The sequence below is a fragment of the Drosophila innubila genome (genome assembly GCF_004354385.1).
Source record: "Drosophila innubila isolate TH190305 chromosome 3L unlocalized genomic scaffold, UK_Dinn_1.0 0_D_3L, whole genome shotgun sequence".
NCBI classification, from domain to species: Eukaryota; Metazoa; Arthropoda; class Insecta; order Diptera; family Drosophilidae; genus Drosophila; species Drosophila innubila.
The window spans coordinates 26,217,525-26,239,081 of record NW_022995376.1 but is presented as its reverse complement, the minus strand read 5'-3'; the positions used below and the strand labels follow the sequence as shown (position 1 = coordinate 26,239,081).

The window sequence follows — 21,557 nt, the reverse complement described above, 5'->3', positions numbered from 1 at the left end:
GACTTGGGATTGACGAAGGAAAAATATTACACTTTACGAGGCTCCTTACTTCGACATAATGTCGATGTTCTTCCCGGATATACAAAAATTGGATTTGCTAAAAAGGAAGCCGTTGTCCAAATTGACAATAACCAATGTATCTGTTGAGGTTGGACTTCAGGATTTGATGGATCACACCGCTACACGCCTAATACAAAGTATGCCTGAGGAAGAGGTTGAGCTGCTTCCCGAACAACTTACATTACTGAGCAAGTGGGGATGTGATGTATCGTCTGGCCAAAGTGCATATAAGCAAATAATACATACAGAAGACGAAACCATTTCTGATGAAAAAATGTTTATGGCGTCTCTAGTTCCCTGACGACTAAGAAGTAAAAGCTCTGAGCATTGGAGAAATCCTCGACCATCCTCTGTTCACTACTGCCGTCCAATTTTCTTCAAATATGCTAAAGAAACAAGCGAACTGACACAATTATCTCGAGACGACATGGATTCACAAATAGATCGATTGATTCCAACTGATATTACAACCAAGAATGGGAAAAGTCTGAAATGATATTGCACATAATAAGTCAACCCTGAGGTGTGCAATTTGTAAAATGACTCAATCACAAAATTCGAAAAAAGGCGATTCAACGAAGGGAAATAATCTGGACGATTCTACAAAGGACGATTCAATGAAGGAAAATTATCTGGACGATTCTACTAAGGAAAATAATCTGGACGATTCAACGAAGGAAAATAATCTGGACGATTCAACGCAGGATAAGGAATGCTATAAGCATGGAATTTCTCCATTACATTGTAGAATAAAGTGTATGGACTTTATTTTAAAGCTTGCGTACACAATGTACTACACACTTCCACGGCCAGGAGAAAAATATGACGATAAACAAACACAGAAGGCTGATTTCCTTCTGACCGGAAAAAGATTATTCAAGCAGAGTTTACTAACAGGCTTGGATTAAAGGTGGACTACCCAAAGCACAATTATGGAAATACCAATGATGGGAATACGTCCAGAAGATTTTATGCTAATGATGGAGTGACCTCTCAAATAACAGGTGTTCACAATGACATTATTAAAAGGTTGTCAGTTATCCTTAATGTGAATATGAAGAGAAGGCATCAAAAACAAAGCAAGTTTTGATTGAAATGTACCCCAAGAAGTTGCTTACACCTACCGTTCACAGGATTTTGGATCATGGCGGAGATTTAATTGAGTACCAATGCCTACCGCTTGGAGAGTTGTCCAAAGAAGCACAGGAATGCAAAAACAAGGAATATAAAAAATTTAGATACACGAATACTTGCAAGATTTCACGTGAGAGGCAGAATGAAGACCTTTTTAATATGCTGTCGGCCTCTTCAGATCCACTTGTTTCATCCTTTAGACATGTTAAATCACGAAAGGATTTAGAAGAAAATAATTACAGTCCCGAAATGTTAAGTTTATTAGATATTAATCCAAATGTTGATGAATACTTTGAAGAAAATCAGGCATAAAATAATTATATACACAGCTAAGCTCATACAATTTTTTTTTTTTGTTATTAGGTTATTAAAACTATTTAATATGTTAAAAAATATTGTTTAATAATGAAATGAGATTAAAATAAATATACTACACACAAAAAAATTGTTTTTTTTTTTAATTTTACATGTCAAAAATGCATTGAAAGTATTTTTCAACTTTGGCCAACAACCCTGAGTCGCCCTATGGGCCAAACACCCTGTGTAAACATTCATTTTAAAGCTTATGAAGTTTTATATCTATTATGAAGTTTTCTTTTTAAATTTTGAAAATATCTTCACTGGTTCAAAAGATATGATTTTTGCAACGCAAAATGAGGATCTGCCCCATTGTGCGGCGTCTGTTCGTGGAGTTTTGATCTTTGCTGTTTAGCGTCCCTGCGTGCGTATGTACAATGTACAGTGGCGCACAGCTTTTTCTAGACGCTTGCAAATATTTGCACACTGAGTAGATATTTCATGTAACCAGCGCCGCACACTGGGGCAGGAGGCCGAAAAGCGTGGCAAAAATCATTTTTTTTGACGAAAGCGTTCGTAAAAAGTAATAATGGCATTCGATAGAGAAAACTTGAAAGATTACGAATCCAAAAGATTTTTGAAATCAGGTAAAAATTGTGGGCGTGACAGCCTCTCAAAGTTGACCCATTTTTCAGTGCGCGCAAAAAAGTGAAAATTATATAAAAAATGCAAACTTTAAAACTGATGACAAGTTATATGACCGATCCTTATGTTTTTGTTTTTATATGAAAAGTACATTCATTTCTAATTAAATGCCGTAGAATTTTGTTTCTTCACTTGTTGTCCTTTTATCCCAGCGATGTTTAAAAAAAGCACTAAAATTAGGCTATTTTTTGAGTTTGATGGAATAGAACAAAAATTGGACTCATTTGGACTCGATCCCACTACCACAGGAGTCTTTGTTAATCAATTCTCTAACGAAATAACCCCGGTCTTTCATGCGTTCAGCTGCGTCTGGGGAAGTTATAGGACAAAAAATGATGCAACCTCGCAAAAAAATGGTGATAGAAGAGGAAGAGCGCAGTACAATTTCATACGTTTTCGTTATGCGAGGCATCATACAAGATTTATCAAAATAACAATTTTTTTTTTTTTTTAAATAAACGTAATGAAACTTTTTTTTTTATATTAAACGATGCTGTTTAAAGAATAAAAAAGATTGAAATTTATATTTCGAATAAAAAATAAATAATTTTTTTTAATTTTACATGTAAAATATGCACTGAAAATATTTTTCAACTTTGACCGAAAGCCCTGAATCAACCAGTAGGCCTATTACGCAGTGAAAATACTCATTTTAAAGCCTATGAAATGCTTCTATCAAATGCTTTTTAAATTTTGAAAATATCTTTACTGGTTCAAAAGATATGATTTTTGCAACGCAAAATGAGGATCTGCCCCACTGTGCGCCGTTGCGACGAAAAGTTGCTCCCGGGGCAAATATTTTGTCGGCGCCCCCTCCACCCCCTACAATTTTTTTTTAGCAACACATTTTTTAAGCACATTTTTTTGGGTGACAATACTCTTAGGATGTTGACCTATCGGAAGTTAATTTTTAAATTTGGCTAGGCCCTCGTCAGCCCATGTTTTTTTTAGTTAAATCAAATATTTTAGACTTCTTTGACTTTTAAAATGCTGAGTCGTTGCCATTTTATCCGCATATTGTCTGAATTTAACAATAACATCCTGAATATATACTTTAAAAATACATGATAAAATTAAGAATTTTAAACTTTAATTTTATAATGGTTTGTTACTCTAAAATTGTAAAATTAATTTAAGGTCCACCAAATTGAGGTATTAATTGTTAGCTTTTATGAAAGCAAAATCATAAATTACTTTACCCGTATTTGGAGATATTCGATTGATAGCAAACGGAGACTGCTAAGTTATCTTGTCCAATTGATGATCGTAAGTGGTTTAAATTTATTTGAAGTTTGCTAAATTAACGATGTGCTAATGCTGATGTGATGTGAAGGATGTGATGTGAATCGTTCAAAATTTCGTTGTCAAATTCATTGTATGCTTTTCAAGTTCAATGTCCAATTTGGATTTAGTGTTAAAGTCCTGTTTATTAATTCAAATCATCAGAAACAATAAAAAGTGCCTCAAATCTCAATTTTAGTTGCTAAATGATGGGGTCGATTGATTATAAAAACGAAATTCGAAATGTAGCAGTTTCTGGTATGTTTTTGCTATCATCTGCAGCCACATAGTAAAATTGTTTTCTCACTTTTCGTTGTCTGATTTATTTAATTTCAGGCTCAACCCCTCAAATTTTTTCTAAGTTCAAACTCTTTTTGAAATATCGGCACCCCTAATATCTTAGCGCCCGGGGCGGTTGACCCCTTTGAAACGCCCAAAAACGCCTATGAATGTTATTTCGAGAAAAACTTTGTGTGGCAGAAGCAACAGGTAAATATATTTATATGAGTGACTTCATATATTTACGAATGTACGTATGTCTGCGTAGTTTGCCGTTTATTTTTTGTTTTTGTGTTGTGTTGCTCGCTATTAATTGTGTACAGTACAGTACAAAAATCTAAAATTTACACAATTTCTCTGGATATTTGTAGACGCCGTACTTAAAAAAGTACAGGGGTCTATTGGGTTTGTTTTAACGAATATGTGCGTAACAGGCAGAAGGAGGCGTGGCATATCCTATTAAGTATATATATTCTTTATCAGCATCAATAGCCAAGTCGGTATAGCAATGTCCGTCTGTCCGTCTATCTGTCTGTCTGTATGAAAACCTAGATCTCAGAGACTATATGAGCTAGAGACACCAAACTTGGTATGTAGGTTCCTCTATATTGCAAGCAGATCAAGTTTATTTCAAAATTCGGCCACGCCCCTTTTATCGCCCACAAATCGAAAAAAAATTTGATATCCAAATTATAAGAACAATTTAAAAGCTAGAGACACCAAATTTGGTATGTAGATTCCTCAATATTGCAGGCAGATCCAGTTTGTTTCTTTTTTTAATCGTACCACTATATCATATAGCGCCCTTAGGAACAAACGGTCAAAAAATCAAGTTTTAGTATGATATTAGATATCCTGTCCAAAGTTGGTTCAAATCGGACCACTATATCATATAGCTGTCATAGGACCGATCGGGTGTAAATCAAGTCTTAGTAAGAAAAATTGTTTGTTTTATGAGATATCGTAACCAAGCTAATAGAATATGCATTAAACTTGGTTTTATATATCCTGTCCAAAGTTGTTTCGAATCGAACCACTATATCATATAACTGTCATAGGACCGATCGGGCGTAAATCAAGTCTTAGTAAGAAAAACTTTTTTCTATTATTAGATTTTGCCATAGTAAGTACGGGGTCTCCAACAGTCGAGTATGCTCGACTGTCGCACCGGCCGACTAGTTTTTTATGGATTTTTATTGTATTTCATATTTTATTAATATTTTGTATGGTTCTAAAAGGAACGAAAAATAGAAAAGGAACTTTAAACGAATTTAACTATTTAAAAAAAAAGAAGAAAAAAACAAATATGTGGATTTTGATATTGTCGAAACACTTTCTTAACTAAATGAAATATATAAAATTAAATTTTCTTTTTTACGTTTTTATATATTCATACAGATAAACAAGTGGCCTTTGAAAGTGTGGAATTCATTCAAAAAGTTAACATTAGAGATCCATTTTTCCGCTTGGACCAAACTTTCGGGAACGGCGAGATCATATGGACAAGTTCAGACAACGGGATCGTGACGACTCGTTGAAGACATTGAACGAACGACGACATCATTGGCTGCATTATTCGGTTATATGTTCAGTTATTTAAGTAACTTTATTTAAAAAATATGTTCAACTGTCAATAACATTAATTATTGTGGAAATTAAAAAAAAAGAATAAATTTTTGCTTTTTAATCCTAAATTTTAGAATATTCGGGATTGAATTATTTGATCCCGAATTTAAGAATATTCAGGATAGAATATAATAAGCCTGAATTTAAGAATGGTCGCTATTAAATTACTTAAGTCTGAAGTTAAGAATAGTCGGGATTGTATTTATTAAACCCGAATTTAAGAATAGTCGGGATCGAATTTTAAGCCTGAATTTCAGGATATTTGGGATTAAATTCAGGCTAAAATCATGCCAAATTAAGGCTAAAATCGCGCTTAATTTAAGAATGCCAGGATTAAAAAAATCAAGTTTTTCGTACTTGGTTTAAGAAAATCCGGGATTACCGTACTTCTGACACCGGGTTGGATTGATTTTAGCCTGGAGTTCCGGATCTTTTTTTCTGTGTACCCGACTGTCGGAGACCCCGTACTTACTATGGCAAAAGCTAAGACTGGAAAAAGCTAAAAAATATTTAGTTTACTAGACTACATAAGACCAAATGATATGCATATACTATCAGATTTCCTTACGACATCTCATAGAACAAAAAGTTTTCGGTCCTGTGGTAGCTATATGCTATAGTTGTCCGATCCAAAAACGAAACACACTTGATCTGCCTGCAATATACAGGAACCTACATACCAAGTTTGGTGTCTCTAGCTTTTAAATTGTTCTTATATCTTGAATATGAAATTTTCTGTGTCGATTTATGGGCGTTAAAGGGAGCGTGGCCGAATTCTGAAATAACATTTTTTTTTCTATGGCAGAGTTTGATTTTAAGAGTTTTTGAAAAATTTGACTTTTTTTCCTTATTTTAAGAGATGCGCCCACTTATTATTACTTGTGAATGCCAAAACCGATAACTTTACTTTTCTAAAAGCAAATGAATGTATCTATAATTTATTCATACAGAGTCTTAGATTTAAACCAGTAGCTTTAAAGCTATCATTTTTTGAATTAAGAAAATTATAATTTTTTCTTAGCTTTTTTTCAGCTTTTTTACTTAAAAATTCAAGGAAATATCGAAAAAAAATTAGTTAAATATTTGTTTCTATTTTATTTACATAGGTGTCTTAATTACGCGTTGTTTAAGATATGAATCATAAAAATCTAAACGGCGATATAATAATATTTTATCTGTAGAGATTTTTTTTTTTCGATTTTTATGACTTCCTTATGGAGCAGCATGACGTTTAGTATAAAAATTGTTTGTGTTTTTTGAGATATCTCAACCAATCTCAAAGAATATAAATTTGTTGTTGTCTTACATATTATGACCATATTTGGTTTAAATCGGATTACGATATCATAGAGCTGCCAGAGGAGGGATCGGTTCAGTATCAGCCTTTAGTATGAAAACTTCTACTGTTTCTTAAGATTTATCATCCAATCTCGCCGGTTGTGTATTTGGTAATGTGTTATATATCCATACAAAATTTGGTTCAAATCGGTCCACTATATCATTTGGCTGCCGTAGGAACGATCGATCGAAAATATATCTTCAGTAAGAAAAACGTTCTTATTTTCTAAGATATTTCAACCAAACTCACAAATTGTGTATGTTATATTGCCTTATATATCTCCACCAATATCGGTTCAAGTCGGTCTACTGCATCATATAGCTGCCATAAGACCGATCGGTAGGAAATCAAGTTTTAGTATGAAAAACTTTTGTGTTGTTTAAATAATCTGTACCAAACCTACAAATAGTAAACCTCGTATCATCTTATAGAACCTGTCCAAATTTGGTTGGAATCGGACTACTATAACATATAGCTGCCATGGGACCAATCAATCAATGAATCATATATCAAACGACGCGTAATTAATGCACCTATGTAAATAAAATATGGCAGCTATATTATATAGTGGTCCGATTTCAACCAAATCTATCAGTTTAGTTAACATAACTCAAAAAACAAAAAAGTTGTTCATACCAAAGGCTGATTCCGAATTTTTTACGACTGTCCGATCAGATCGAGTTATATGCCAATCGAAACGTTAAGTCCTAACTTACAAAATGGCATATTAAAATTTTTGATAAATCACCTGGGTCATTAGATAAGGGGGTGTAACTGGGTGGAGCAAAATTTAAATGATTGCAGCTAATGGGGCCGTTGGTGCCTTTTGGTGAAATTTTTTATTTTTTAAATTAAATTCTTATCAAAAATACGCGTCGATTGATACTTCGATCACTGAAATCCGACAACTAGTTGAAAAGATAATTAAATTTGAAATTTTTTTTGGAATTCTCAAAATGAAATGAAAAGCCAATTTGTTTGTAAGTTTGTATCAAAGCGCTAAAATACCTTAGGTGTAATGATGGAGATTTATTCCTTTTCGAAAATCTAGAAATGTTTGTTCTACGACTTTTTGAAAAACCCGCTAGTTTAGCAGGAAAACGCTTTTTCGATATATTCTTGATCAGGATGAACAGCTGAGTCGATCTAGCCCTGTCCGTCCGTCTGTTTGAAGGCGTCGATCTCAGAGACTATAAAAGCTCGAGACTTCAAACTTTGTATGTAGTTTCCTGTACGTAGATAAAGTTTGTTTTTATTTTTGGATCGGACCTCTATATCATAAGCTGCTGAAGTTTTAGTATGAAAAACTTTTTTGTTTTTTGAGATATCTCCACATATCTGACCAATATACATCTGAGCTGGTGTTATTCATCCTGACAAAATGTGGTTTAAATCGGTTTCCTATATCATATAGCTGCCATAGGAACAATCGGTCGAAAATCTATTTTTAGTACAGAGTACCTGGGCACAGGGTATCCTACTGTCGAGCGTGCTCGAAGCCCCCTTGTTTTTCTCTTGGAAAGAGTAAGTCATACAAAGACAAGTTTTCATGCACACTAATCTCTTCGCTTTGAAGATTTCTTAAACATACGTGTATTAATCTATTCTACAGGGTTCGATTCAGAAAAACTTTGTTTTGTTTGCAAATGTATTTATATATCACTCACTCCTTGAATGTTTCTATAGTATTTCAACTGACTTAAATGCTCATTGATTGTAAAAATGGTCTGTGAACTAGACTATTCAAAAGAGCGCCGCTGGGAAGGGGACTATTTAAAGGTATCGTATAATGAGGATGCATAATACATACCATACTTAAAGTTACCTTAGGAAAAGTGCATAGAGGTTGGTGTAGAAGAGGAATATAACCTGTACCAGATTCGCCTTCGCCTCTATTATCTAGGCGTTTTTCTGTTACTGCATTGGATTGTGGCCCTGTTGCACAGTTTTTTCTTGCTAGCGACATGCGAGGTGAGATCTTCCTAAGATTATATTTTTTTTAAACATAATGAAAACGTATCCGTTTTGTTCTACAGCACAAAGATTTGATTTACGTGGATGTGTTATTTTATGTAATAGCAGCTGTGCTCATTACTGCACTGATGTCCATAAACTTTAAGAAGGAGCTGGTAATAAGGCACATTTGGATAATGTATGTGACCTCAGTGATTGCAGTGTTTATTCTGGTCGCTGTGGGTATGTATCAAACAATATATTTATCACACGATTCGATACTATTAAAATCTTCTCAAAGATCTTTTAACTAATGTCTACCACTTTCATACGAACGATTGGATTACTGGCTCATTCTACGACACCTATGTTATTTTAACGATCTTCATGTTTCTCCCGATACCAAATATTTTGGCGCCACTTGCGCTTGGTATTGCGGTATCAAGTATTTACATTCTGTACTACTTGTACTACGTAGCATCTAAATACCGATTTGAGATATCCAATGCGACTCATGTCAATCAAATGGTAGCGGATATCTCCCATTTTTTTTGCCTAAATCTGCTGGGTGTTTTTTTTCGGGTGATGCGCGAGATCCTTGTGCGTTCTTCGTTTCTTGATCGACATCAGTTCGTGATGGAGGACATCTGGCTGAGGAATGCTCGAGCTCAAGAAAAAGTATTTCTTCACAGCATTCTGCCACAACAAATTTCACAGCCTATCCAAGACGACATTCGCAATCGCATTGCACTCGGCGAGAAGCATCGCAACATACAAATGGTTAGCATTGGGGAACGAATTATGTCCATTCAAAATCACCCCGATGTGACCATTCTATATGCCGATATTGTCAACTACACTCATTTAACCACAACGTTGTCCGTCAAGACCCTTGTTACTCTTTTACATAATCTATATGCTCGATTCGATAAGGCCGCCTCTCACTTCACCGTGCAGCGTATTAAGTTCCTGGGCGATTGCTACTATTGTGTGGCGGGTCTTATAACTCCCGATCCTGACCACGCCAAATGTTGTGTCGAGATGGGTCTCTGTATGATCCAACAAATTCGTGAAGTCAGGTTCGTATATTCATCAATTCGATAGATATATAACATTTAAGTTATCCATTTTTAATGATCGATTTCTTAGAGACTCTCAAAAAGTTGATATTAATATTCGCGTTGGTGTTCATTCGGGAGGATTGTTTGCCGGAGTTCTTGGAGCGACTAAATTGCAATACGACATTTGGGGTGGGCACTTGTCCCTACTAATTGAAATTACATATATAACATAGAATAACTTATTTAAAATAGGTTCAGATGTGGTGATTGCCAATCGTCTGGAGGCTACCGGTGTGCCTGGCCATATTCATATCAGCGAAAGGACCCTCCAATTGATGTTGGATCACACATATACAATACTTCCCGGCACTGAGGCAGCGATTAATGATCCCTATCTCAAAAAACACGGTATTTTCACATATCTCATTCCCCCAACGGAAGCCTCTGACCAAATAAGCTTTAGTTATAGTAGTGATGATTTAGAGTCTATATCTAGATCTATAAGCATAAGGTCTATTAGCCTAAGATCCGAGTTAAATGAAAGTCGAATAACGCTTGAACTGCGCAATGAGTTCCAAAAGATGCCGGTGGGTCCCTTGAGGTAAGAAAAGTAATAATACGCTAGTCGATAAGGCACGACTACGAGATACAGTGCGCCCTGGCCTTATATTTATACCCTAACACGTATTGCTATAACATTCGTATTCTTTCTTTCCTCTCAATGAAAATTTTTGCGCAGTTTCAATTCACATTTCAGCACTATTTTTGAGGCAAGAGTGGTATGCCGTCCACAGTTATAAAACAAAATTATATTCATACGGGAAACAACAAGTAATTTTTTAAGAAAATGTACCAAAACCGTACTGGTACATACGTTTCGGTATTCAGTTTTAAAAAAGAGTTTAGTTTCGTTTTCGGTTCCTGTTCCGGTACTTATATGAATAGGTTATTTTCGGTAAACGGTTCCGGTACAGGTTTAGGTTATTATTCACTGATATATATAAATACATATGTTGCATGTTGAAAAGTCAGTATCGATTTTTGATCGATTTTTTGATTCACTGATAATTACTTCTTTGCTTAATGCCTGAGTATTGTCATTATTTTTAGATACTCTATGTAGCAGTTCGAGAATATAATTTATGTTATGTATAATAACAATAATAGGATATCTCAGAGCTGGGCACAGGGTATCTGTTTGGCTTTAATAATTCTTTAACTAGACCGCCCACTCCTCACAAAACCCTTACAGTTTAAAGGACAGAGTGAGATATTTTTGTAACTGGGAAGAACGCAAAGATGCCAAAAAGAACGACAACGAGAATCAGGCATCATTAAGATTTTTCTTTTTGGACTTTACCGATCCTCGTCTAGAATATAATTATATCCGACAACCCGATTACATGCTTAAGTACAGCATTCTTCTGGCATGGTGCATGTCCCTTAGCCTTATAACTATCGAATTGGTCTTCCGTCATGAAACGCCTTCATACCAACAGCGCTATTACATAGGATCTGCTGTGATACTAAGTTTAAGCATTCTTCTCTTTATCACGTGGTATAAGAAGATTTGCTATTGGCGGAATCCCGACGAAGGGCATAAGTACAGCGCCGTTAGCTGTCTTCTATTTCGAATTGCAGAGAACCTTCAACGAAGTCTCATAAAACGTGTGTGCATCTACATGTTCACCATAATAGTGTACTTCTTAATCATATTTATCATGCTGGTTAGTAGTTGGTAGATCAATTGTTAGGGTAGCTTAATTAATATAAAATTCTTTTATTTAATTAGATGGAATGTGACCTACAAGAGTTCGAAGCCATGCATATTGATAGCAAACTGTATCTGTATGAAATGGATTCCAAAATATGTTTTCAGCCTTGGGTTCTCACCAATATGTTGTGTCTGATAATGGGCATGAGTTTGATATTCACACGAATTCCATTTACTATGAAACTTGTGGTTACCATATTTGAGGTTATCGTTTACATGGTTCTGGTGTTTTTTCAGTTTGAATATATTGTTCATCATAGTCTAACAACCAACCCCTTCTTTTTAGCTGAATATGCACACGCTATTCTGATTTTAATTACTTTTTTAAGTCTTTTTCTCATGGAGCGACAGACTGAGTTCAATAACAAGATCAACTTTAAGTGAGTAGCTGAAAATATATTTAATAATTAGGTGCTAATTTAAATATTTCATTCGGTCATCTTAGGTGGAGGGTTGAGTTGAAAAGGAAACAGAGGGAAGCCAGGTTAGCTGATCAATCTATATCTATTCTGTTACACAGTATACTGCCTACTCATGTTGGTAAGTTCATTCAAATATGAGGAGTCACACTTATTATAGTATTTTATATCATCTACCCAGTCGATATCTATCTGACCTCACTAGCCAGGCACGAGCTTTACTATGAGAGCTATGATATGGTGGCCGTCATGTTTGCTACACTCAAAAATTTCGATCTGGATTTGCAAAGTCTGCGGGTTCTGAATGAGATCATATCCGAATTTGACAGACTTGTAGGACATACAAGAAATAGCTATGCAAAGCTTTTATTTAATGTTTTTTTTACAGTTGTCATTTTACAAGGACGATTACTCAGTGGAAAAAATAAAAATTGTAGGATGTACGTATATGGCAGCCTGTGGACTAGACTTACGTCTTTCTTCGACCACAAGTGAACGTCAAAGTCGGCACGAATCTATAGTTCAAGAGGGTAAGAAATAATTTTTTTTTTTATTAATCTGTTGACACTACGTAAGTTCATCTGTTTTCTGTCGATTTGCAGTTCTACGTGCACGACGTTCCATTAATTCCTTCCACAGGCATACTAAGCAGGTGAAAAAGAGAAACGAGGATATCGTCTTTGTAATAACAGCCTTTGCTCTGGATTTAATGCGCACTCTTTGGATGTGTAATGCTCACTATAAGAGTATCCCAAGTGAACGTGAAATGTTCAGTGCCGATATAAGGATTGGAATATCCAGTGGCGAGGTTATGGCCGGCGTGGTTGGTGCCTCACAGGTTCACTACGATATTTGGGGAAATGCCGTGAACATGGCCTCGCGAATGGACTCAACCGGAGTCACTGGACTCATACAAGTGACTGACGAGACAGCAGACATACTCCGCAAATGTGGAATTAAATGTAACTACCGTGGTATGACCTTCGTCAAAGGGCGAGGCATTTTACCAACCTTTTTCGTCGGAATCGATGACAATTTCAACTTCCAATATATTAATGAGAGCTGGACCACTGGACATTCTAGCAAGTCATCATCTTACTCATCAAATGAGTTATCTTTTGCTTCATAAAATTTTTATTTATTATATTTGTATGCGATAAGCACACATTTTTACACGGAGGACTTCAAATTACGTAGAATTCCAATGATAAGGATAACATTAGCAAACGTCCTCAAAAAATGTAACCAACCAATTTAAATACATATATAATATTAAACTGTTTTTCCGCCACTGTCTGATTACTGTGGAGCTCAATCGTATGACCTAGGTAGCTGAAATTTTAATCAAGGCTGCAAAGCACGAAAATTGTTTTTCGGCGGTTCGAGCCTTAGAGCGAGTGAACTTAAAGCTGGGTGCAGCCGGGAACATTTTAACCGACACTTTTTTACCGACGTTAAATTTTTCCCATTCAAAATATTTACAGCGGTTGTTAAGCAAAAGTTTCTCATACTGAAATACAATTGCACTACGCTGAAGTTGCAGGTAGAAAAACTGTACTTCGCAGACTTATATAAATCTGGTTGGGAATGAAGCTTTGCATGAAGGAAAAAGGATTGGAAACTAGTGATTTGTTGGCTAAATGTCTCGACAAAAGAGAAAAGTCTTTGTTGGACAACGAAATATATACCACGTATATCTTGATCCGAGACTTCGTCGTAGAACATTGTCGTTAAAACGGCTATTTCGTATATACACGTACAACGTTCAGAACAGTGTAAATATTAGTATTGAATATCATTATTATATTAATTTTTCGTTTTATCAAATTGTTTTTATTTGCAGAGAACATATATTTTTTAGCTGTCGTTCAGTACTGAATCTGACGAGCTTCCTGCTAGAGGATCGTCTAATCTCAGTTGCGCACAGTAAGCAGTGCTGCCATATCATCATTTTTCAGGAGAGATTTGTCCCTTTTTAAAATGAATTTGCCTGAACATTTCTGAAAAATCCCCTATCCGAAAATCTGTTCTTTTTAAATTTATGTTATACTTTTTAAATATTTGCTTTAAATAAAAAAATAAGTGAGTGCCATCCATGTTAAGGTTGACTTGATTCACTTGAAATTTCACATTGAGGAGGATTTGATGCACTACTGGGACGAAAAAAAAGTATAAGTTTCCGAACCGGTACCAATTGGCTTAGATTATTCAAAGCGTGCCTGCAACTCAAGTGAGCGTTGAGCGGGCCTTTTCTGCACTTCGTTTGGTGCTAACCGACAACAGGTGCAACTTATCAGAGGAGTCGGTACAATAAATATATTGTTTTTACAATTAAATTAAAAAATACCGAATTAAACATATTTTAAAACAAATCTTAATAAATTAGTTAGCTAATTGCTCTATGACTTAAACGGAGCAGGATGTCTGGTGATTGCTTATTCGGATAATGTTGCTTTATTCCATAAGGCAAGGCTGAGACCTAAAAACTTAAAAATTGTGGACAAATTATGCGAAGGATCTTCCTTTTTATATTTGCTGGAAGATAACTAGCTCACGCCTTCTACCACCACTTTCCCAATACTGCAGGAAGCTTTAGTAATCAATTATCTAACTAAAGTTATCCCGGTTTTTCCAGCATCTAGGGGCGCCTAAGTAAAGTTATAATATAAAAACTGATGAAACCTCACAGTTAAAAGGTGATAAAAGAAGAAGACCGCATGCGTTTTGGCTATGCCTAGTTTCAGATAATATTATCAGGTTAATTAACTATTTTATATATTTAACAATGTTTTGTTAAAAAATAATTTCATTTTATTAACATATTATTAATTTTGAAGAAATGACTACGGGGGAAACGCATCATTTTTTTCAACTTTCCGGACGTAACGTTAAGGAAACCAAAGGTAATTAGATGCAATCTCAGAAACGAGGATCTGCCAGCAACCGAGCATTTAAATCAGCTTAAGGAACTGGATCTTTCCTTTAATAGTTAGTTAACTGCAAAGAGTTTGAATTATTAACCAAAGTCTATCGAATCGCTGATTCTAGAAGAATGCAAAGTAAGACCGCACCCGGAATTGTTGAGTAAAACATTTTATAAGGTACCGCAGATGAAGGAATTGCATACGAAGCTTTGCTCTCGAATCTCCATGTATTAAGCAGCTAATTAAAGACAACTGCTGTGAATGGGAACTCCCTTCATTAGATGCGACGAGTAGTGGATTCCTGATTCTTATCACATTGCAAGGCTACCAATCCTTAAGAAACTAAAGTTGTTTATGCCTGATTTTGCAAATGCAATGCCTCCAATGCTAATGTCATGGCTGTTGGAGCATAGGTCTATGCAGTTGGAACATTTTCAAATAGAAGCCTTGTATGAAACTATATCAACAGAGGTACCAAACTTTCAGCCACAGACTGCGTTGGAGGTCAAGTTTGTTTTAAATTTAAGCCACGCCAACCCTCAAACCCCGCAAATCGGTAAAAACCACCACACTTACAGTTTTTTTGGTAATACATATTTTTTTTTGTAATTAACGTTATTTATTACTATTATCTATTATCCCACTGAATCGCATCAAGATCAGAAGAGTAGAACGGCAGCTATGGTAATTTAATGTTTTTAAAGTTATACAAGTAATTTCTTTAAAGTACTTTTATATATACTGAAATAAGTAACGGGTATCCTATGGTCGGGATCTCGACTATAGCCTTTCCCGCTTGTTTTAAGATTAAAACAATCTGAAACTATTTTATATTTTTTTTTTATTTATCAAATTCGTAAACAATATTATTAATATATATGTAAGCATTATGAATAATATACATTTACGATCATTTATTGCTTGGTTTATCTTTTATATATTATAAAAGAATAGTTTGTCAGAAAGTGTTTTGACAAATTGGTTATTGGTTTTTTAATTACTTTTTAAAAAAAGATTAAAAATTTCTTTTAATCTTTTAACTTGTTATTAAATATAATAAAATAGCATTACTTGGTGAAATTATTAAGGAGAGCGTTAAAAGTTTCCTGCATTTTCAGTTTTAACAAATTATTCCCAAATGAATGCGGCTATTAAGAAAGGGCTAGGGAAACAAAGGTTAAGAAAGCGGAGATACAAAAGGGCTGATAATGTTTGAATTGCAGTATAAAATCTGTATATTCTGAAAAAAATGAGTCACACTTTCCCTTTGTCATTTTGTATTTTTGCGTAAAATCAAGTCTTTAGTTAACCATTAAAATTGATTTTTTTTTTTTTTTTTGTTAATAACTCAAATATAAGTTTTTAAGCAGAGATATTAGAAAAACATAAATTTTCGAAACCAAAATTGAACTTCTTGTTATGGTGGTTTTCTTTTATTTTGTTTGAACAATAATGATTATTTTCAGTCCCTGGTTTACATTGAAAGTGACCCATTTTTGTTCCACTCGATTTTTATGTCACAGCAATTGCGTTCATATTACTCCGTGCCCCTGTGGCTGTCAAATGTGGTGCCGTAGTGTGCCCCAATGTAAGCGCACTAAAATGTGGTCGCGAAAGTGACACAAGATGGCGCTGCGAAAAAAATGTGTATCGCATCAGAAAACGATAACGATAACGTTGCTGAATTTAAATTGTAGGTAAAGCAAATTGCAAAATGCAATACCTTTGCATAAATGATGGTTTGAAGTTCGGGTAATAGTCTATTTTACTGGGCCAACTCCAAATAAAAAAAACCCCCAAATAGAAGGCAATTTATCATAAGTTTAGACGAAAAAATTTGATTGGGGACTCAACTAGTTTTTTTTTTATCTTTGAAGTTTCCATACAAAATTGCCTATTTTTGTTGTTGATTTGAGCAAAATTTAAATGATTGCCGCTAATGGGGTCGCTGGAGCCTTTTGTTAAAATTTTTTATATATATCTGACAACTAGTTCAAAAGATAATTAAATTTGATATTTTTAGTGGACTTCTCAAAATGAGATGAAAAAATTGTTTGTCTGTTTGCATCAAAGCGCTAAAAATCCTTAGATGTAATGATGGTGATTTATTCCTCTTCGAAAATCTAGAAATGTTTATTCTACGACTTTTTCAATTTCCCGCTAGTTTAGCGGGAAAACGCTATGTCCCGCTAAAATTTCCAAGCCATTGAAGCTACAGTTATGTTCTATATATCGTTGGAAAGGTGAGATTAAGGGCTTTCAGACGTGATTTTAAGTATTTCTAAAGTACTCAGGTAACATTTTACTGGTGAAATAAGGTTTTTTAGCTTACATTTTGGCGATTTCTGACAAAACGGTTCTAACGATTTTTGAGTATGTTGTAGAACGTAGAATTTTACGTTTTTTACTATATAACACATAAATTTTGGCTAAAGGGCTTGGAAGATATTACCTGTTAACGGAATGTATACATTTTTCTATCGGTTGAAAATCACGTGTTAGTCCGAAAAATTTTTGGTTTTATGAGATATCTTAACCAAACTGATACAATATGCATTTAACTTTGTTTTATATGTTCTGACCCAAGTTGGTTCAAATCAGACCACTATATCATATAGCTGTCTTAGGACGTGTTTTACGAGATATCGTAACCAAACTAATATAATATGCATTCAAGTTAGACTTATAGATCCTGACCAAAGTTGGTTTTAATCGAACCCCTATATCATATAGCTGTCATAGGACCGATAGGGCAAAATCCAAGTCTTAATATGAAAAAAAAATTTTTTCCCATAGTAAGTACGGGGTCTCCGATAGTAGAGTATGCTCGACTTTATCAACGCGAGCGGGCGGAGACCCCTAGTTTTCTTTATAATTAAAGAAAAAATTTTTTAAATATGAAAGAAATTCAACAACTAAATTTATATATTTTACTGTCTGCCTGCATTATAAAGTAACAAGGTCAAAAGCAAAAGCAATTGCAAAAATTTCTGATATCCCACAAAAGAAACTCTACACACGGTAAAAGTCTAGTGACGAAAGCAATTTCTAACCCCAAAATTTCTGATATCCAATTTTGTGACGAACAAAATTCAGTTAAATCTAAAAATATTAAATAAAAATATAAATTAATAAAAATTTCAATTCTTATCAAAAATACGCATCGATTGATATCTCGATGACCCAAATCCGTTAACTGGTTCAAAAGATAAATAAATTTGAAATTTTTAGTGGACTTCTCACAATGAAATGAAAAGTTAGTTTCTTTGTTTGTCTGTTTGTATCAAAGCGCTAAAAAAAAAGCTTAGATGTAATGATGGGGATTTATTCCTCTTTAAAAATCTAAAAATGTTTGTTTTTTTTAGATTTCCCGCTAATTTAGCGGGAAAACGCTAAGTCCCGCTAAAGTTGAAACCTCAACAGTTTCCAAGCCATAGAAGCTACAGATATGTTCTATATATCATTATAAACGTGTGTTTGAGGGCTTTTATGCGTACCTTTTTTTTCTAAAGTATTCAGGTAACATTTTACAGGTGATATAATGTTTTTAAGCTTAAATTTTTGGCAATTTCTGACAAAACGGCTCTAACGATTTCTGTTATTTTTTTATTATGTTGTAATACGTACAATTACGTTTTTTGGTATATGAAACATAAATTTTGGTTGAGGGGTTTGGAAGATATTACCTGTTAAAATTTAAAATAAAAATATAAATTAATAAAAATAAAAAAAAAAACGAAAATTGGCATTCGGCACAGCGCAAAAAGTAATTTTTATGTACAAAGAAGCTCACCCTTTTTGCTCACAGTGCACAATGCCAATTTTCGCTTTTTTTTATTATTTTATATTTTTATTTAAAATTTTTAGATTAAACTGAATTTTGTTCGTCACAAAACTGGATGTCAGAAATTTTGGGGCTATAAATTGCTTTCGTCACTAGACTTTTACCTCGTTTAGAGTTTTTTTGTGGTTTAATTTGGAGTTGGCCCAGCAAAATAGACCTTCACCGAAGTTCGTGACAACTCTGGGAGAGTATTCATTTTAAAAAAATATATAAAATATCGACAAAATTCCAACAAAAATGTTGCAAAAATTAAGCAATTTTTTAGCTTTAAAATTATGAAAAATAAAAAAGGTATCTTCCCAAGTACCTTTTCTTGATATTTTATCTAAAATGCAACGACTTGCCAGATGGGGAAATTTTGCTGGGTGGCAACCTTTTGGATGCGTCTAGTTGTGTGTCTTCTGCAAGCGATGTGCAATTTTTAAATTAAAACATCAGTCAACTAAATAAATTAAGAGTGTGTGGGGCGTTGTCTTTCTTCAAATCAACAGTGACGACACGAAAAAACACTAAAAAAGGAGCGCGAGAGAAAGTTGGCCAAGACAGACACACATCTTTAAAACTTCGATTTCTCGTTTTAAGCGGCTTTGTTCAAGGTCGTTGGCAGTTGGCATTTGTTGCCGACGAGCAGACAGACGGTCGGACTGACGGACACATACACTTATTGGCAGAAAAGATAAAATATAAAATGGCCATTAGTTTTGAGAAGAACCGCTCTCAAATAGTGGATGCCTGGAAGGATGTTCTGGATGATAAAAGCACCACGAATTGGTCACTTTTTGGATATGAGGGCCAAACGAACGAACTGAAGCTTGTGGGAAAGGGGGACGGTGGCGTGGACGAGCTAAGTGAAGACTTGAACAGTGGAAAGATTATGTATGCGTTTCTGCGAATCGAAGACCCAAAAACTGGCCTCAATAAATACCTGCTCGTGAACTGGCAGGTAAGTGACTCATCACTTTGATTTGTTTATCTTATCTTATGTTGTCTGTTATCTGCAATCTGTTATCGATAAAGGGCGAAGGCGCACCTGTTCTACGTAAGGGAACTTGTGCCAACCACATTCATGACGTCAGTAAGTTTCTCTCCGGTGCCCATTTGACGATCAATGCCCGCAACGAGGATGACATTGATCTGGAGCGATTGCTCAAGAAGCTAAGCACGGTTAGCTCGGCGTACAGCTTCAAGGAGCCTCGGGGCATTGTGGACGAGCAGAAGGTGCCAGTTGGCACAAACTACACACGCGTTATTCCCACCAAGGAGCTTAATGCCAGCGTCATGCAGGATTTCTGGAAGAAGGAGGAGGCTGAGGAGAAGCGTCGCCTGGGGGACGAGAAGGAAGCCAAGCGCTTGGAGGTCCAGAAACTCGAGCAGGAGCAGCGGGCTCGCGAAGAGAAGGAGCATAAGGAACGCGAAAAACTGGTCATAAGCACGACAAAACTGCAACCTGCGCATATACCCATTAAAACGTAATACTCCACCTATTAGTCCAAGGGAAAATGTCTTTTAAACTTTTATTTCTTTGTATGCAGCTCGCCGCAGCCATTGAGTCCGGAAAAAACGTCTGCTAACTTTGCCAATAACTTGACGGACGCAGACCGAATGCGTCAGGCACGAAATCAGGAGGCACGGGAATTGATTGGATCGCGGGTGGGTGCTGCCAAGGCCATGTTTACCAAGCACACCAGTGAGGGTCAGCTGCAATCAAAGTAGGTGCATCCTTACTTTCTATCAATCCTCTCAACCATTAATACACGACCAACTTTCAGACTCAACACGCAACCGCCGGCAAAGCCAGCCCGTAATTCAATTGCACAGCGCATCAATGCGTTCAATCACAACGAGACTCAGGACGCAGGAGCATCCTTGTCTCCACGGTCAATAACACCCAATAAATCGCCTGTCATTACTTCAGCCGTCGCCGAAGCGCCTCCGTCGTCCGTTGAGGCGCCTCCAATCGTTGCCGTTGCCGTTGATGTAGTTTCCACTGTTTCCACTGAAGCTATAAGCGAAGAGGAAGCGCAGACAGCTGAGGATCTACCGCTGGCCCATGAGAGTGAACAGTTCTCCACAATTAAACGGTCTCCGCACAGTAAAACAAATTCGGTGCAATCTCAGTCGCCGGATGAGACGACATCGTCCAATGAAACCGACACGGCTGTCTACAAGAAGGAGGCGGAGGAGGAGGAAGAGGTGCGCACCAAAGTGTCCGTTACAGTGCAGCAATCGCAGTCGGTAAAGACTTCCGGACTTAGCACACTGGAGCGTAATGCATGTAAGTTGTAATAAATTATTAATTACTTATAAATCATCATTGTTGGCTTCTTTCCATTTTGGGCACATATGCAGTGACGGACTTGGTCAACGAAGATGATTTTATCTGCCAGGAGAGCTTAGGTGACTTGGGATTACGTGCACGCGCCTTGTACGATTACCAGGCAGCTGATGAATCGGAGATTACTTTTGATCCCGGCGATGTGATAACACACATTGATCAAATAGACGAAGGCTGGTGGCAGGGACTTGGTCCCGATGGAACCTATGGACTTTTTCCGGCAAACTATGTCGAGATTATTAACTGATAAACTGATGAACAATTTAGCAATGCTTATCCATATCTAATATGGCAACTGCAAAGCAGCTACATCAATTTTTTGCTAGATATCTACACATTAACAGCCATAGCTGTACTTTATATCGGAACTATTTAAATACACCTAAATATAAATATATATATATGATGAAACGGCTGCCCAGTAATATCTTGATACAATAATACAATCCATACTATACCAAATAAGATTTCAAATTGCCTATAAACGACTATAACACACTGATCTGATCGTACATCACACGCACCA

General features: G+C 35.6%; 2 protein-coding genes across 2 annotated transcripts; both read left to right on the top strand.

The window, feature by feature from the left end:
- The first annotated feature begins 8,443 nt into the window (after positions 1-8,443).
- On the top strand, positions 8,444-13,227 carry LOC117788542 (adenylyl cyclase X E-like). Its single transcript, XM_034627327.1, has 12 exons — positions 8,444-8,500; positions 8,552-8,692; positions 8,758-8,917; positions 8,976-9,753; positions 9,824-9,924; positions 9,988-10,336; positions 10,988-11,462; positions 11,528-11,889; positions 11,955-12,049; positions 12,110-12,261; positions 12,317-12,419; positions 12,531-13,227. The coding sequence occupies exons 1-12, from the start codon at positions 8,444-8,446 to the stop codon at positions 13,055-13,057; spliced, it is 3,300 nt and encodes a 1,099-aa protein (XP_034483218.1). The 3' UTR covers positions 13,058-13,227.
- A 5,824-nt stretch (positions 13,228-19,051) lies between these two features.
- On the top strand, positions 19,052-21,446 carry LOC117789057 (drebrin-like protein). The gene is made up of 5 exons (XM_034628070.1): positions 19,052-19,639; positions 19,714-20,165; positions 20,229-20,405; positions 20,466-20,971; positions 21,046-21,446. Exons 1-5 carry the CDS (start codon positions 19,385-19,387, stop codon positions 21,276-21,278), a joined length of 1,623 nt encoding a protein of 540 aa, XP_034483961.1. The 5' UTR covers positions 19,052-19,384; the 3' UTR covers positions 21,279-21,446.
- Positions 21,447-21,557: the final 111 nt, after the last annotated feature.

Coding starts and splice junctions, on each gene's coding strand:
- LOC117788542 (XM_034627327.1), top strand. CDS start 8,444: ATGGTCTGTGAACTAGACTATTCAAAAGAGCGCCGCTGGGAAGGGGAC. Junction 9,925..9,987: donor ATTGCAATACGACATTTGGG/GTGGGCACTTGT, acceptor TATTTAAAATAG/GTTCAGATGTGGTGATTGCC. Junction 11,463..11,527: donor TAATCATATTTATCATGCTG/GTTAGTAGTTGG, acceptor TTATTTAATTAG/ATGGAATGTGACCTACAAGA.
- LOC117789057 (XM_034628070.1), top strand. CDS start 19,385: ATGGCCATTAGTTTTGAGAAGAACCGCTCTCAAATAGTGGATGCCTGG. Junction 20,166..20,228: donor GCGCATATACCCATTAAAAC/GTAATACTCCAC, acceptor CTTTGTATGCAG/CTCGCCGCAGCCATTGAGTC. Junction 20,972..21,045: donor CACACTGGAGCGTAATGCAT/GTAAGTTGTAAT, acceptor GCACATATGCAG/TGACGGACTTGGTCAACGAA.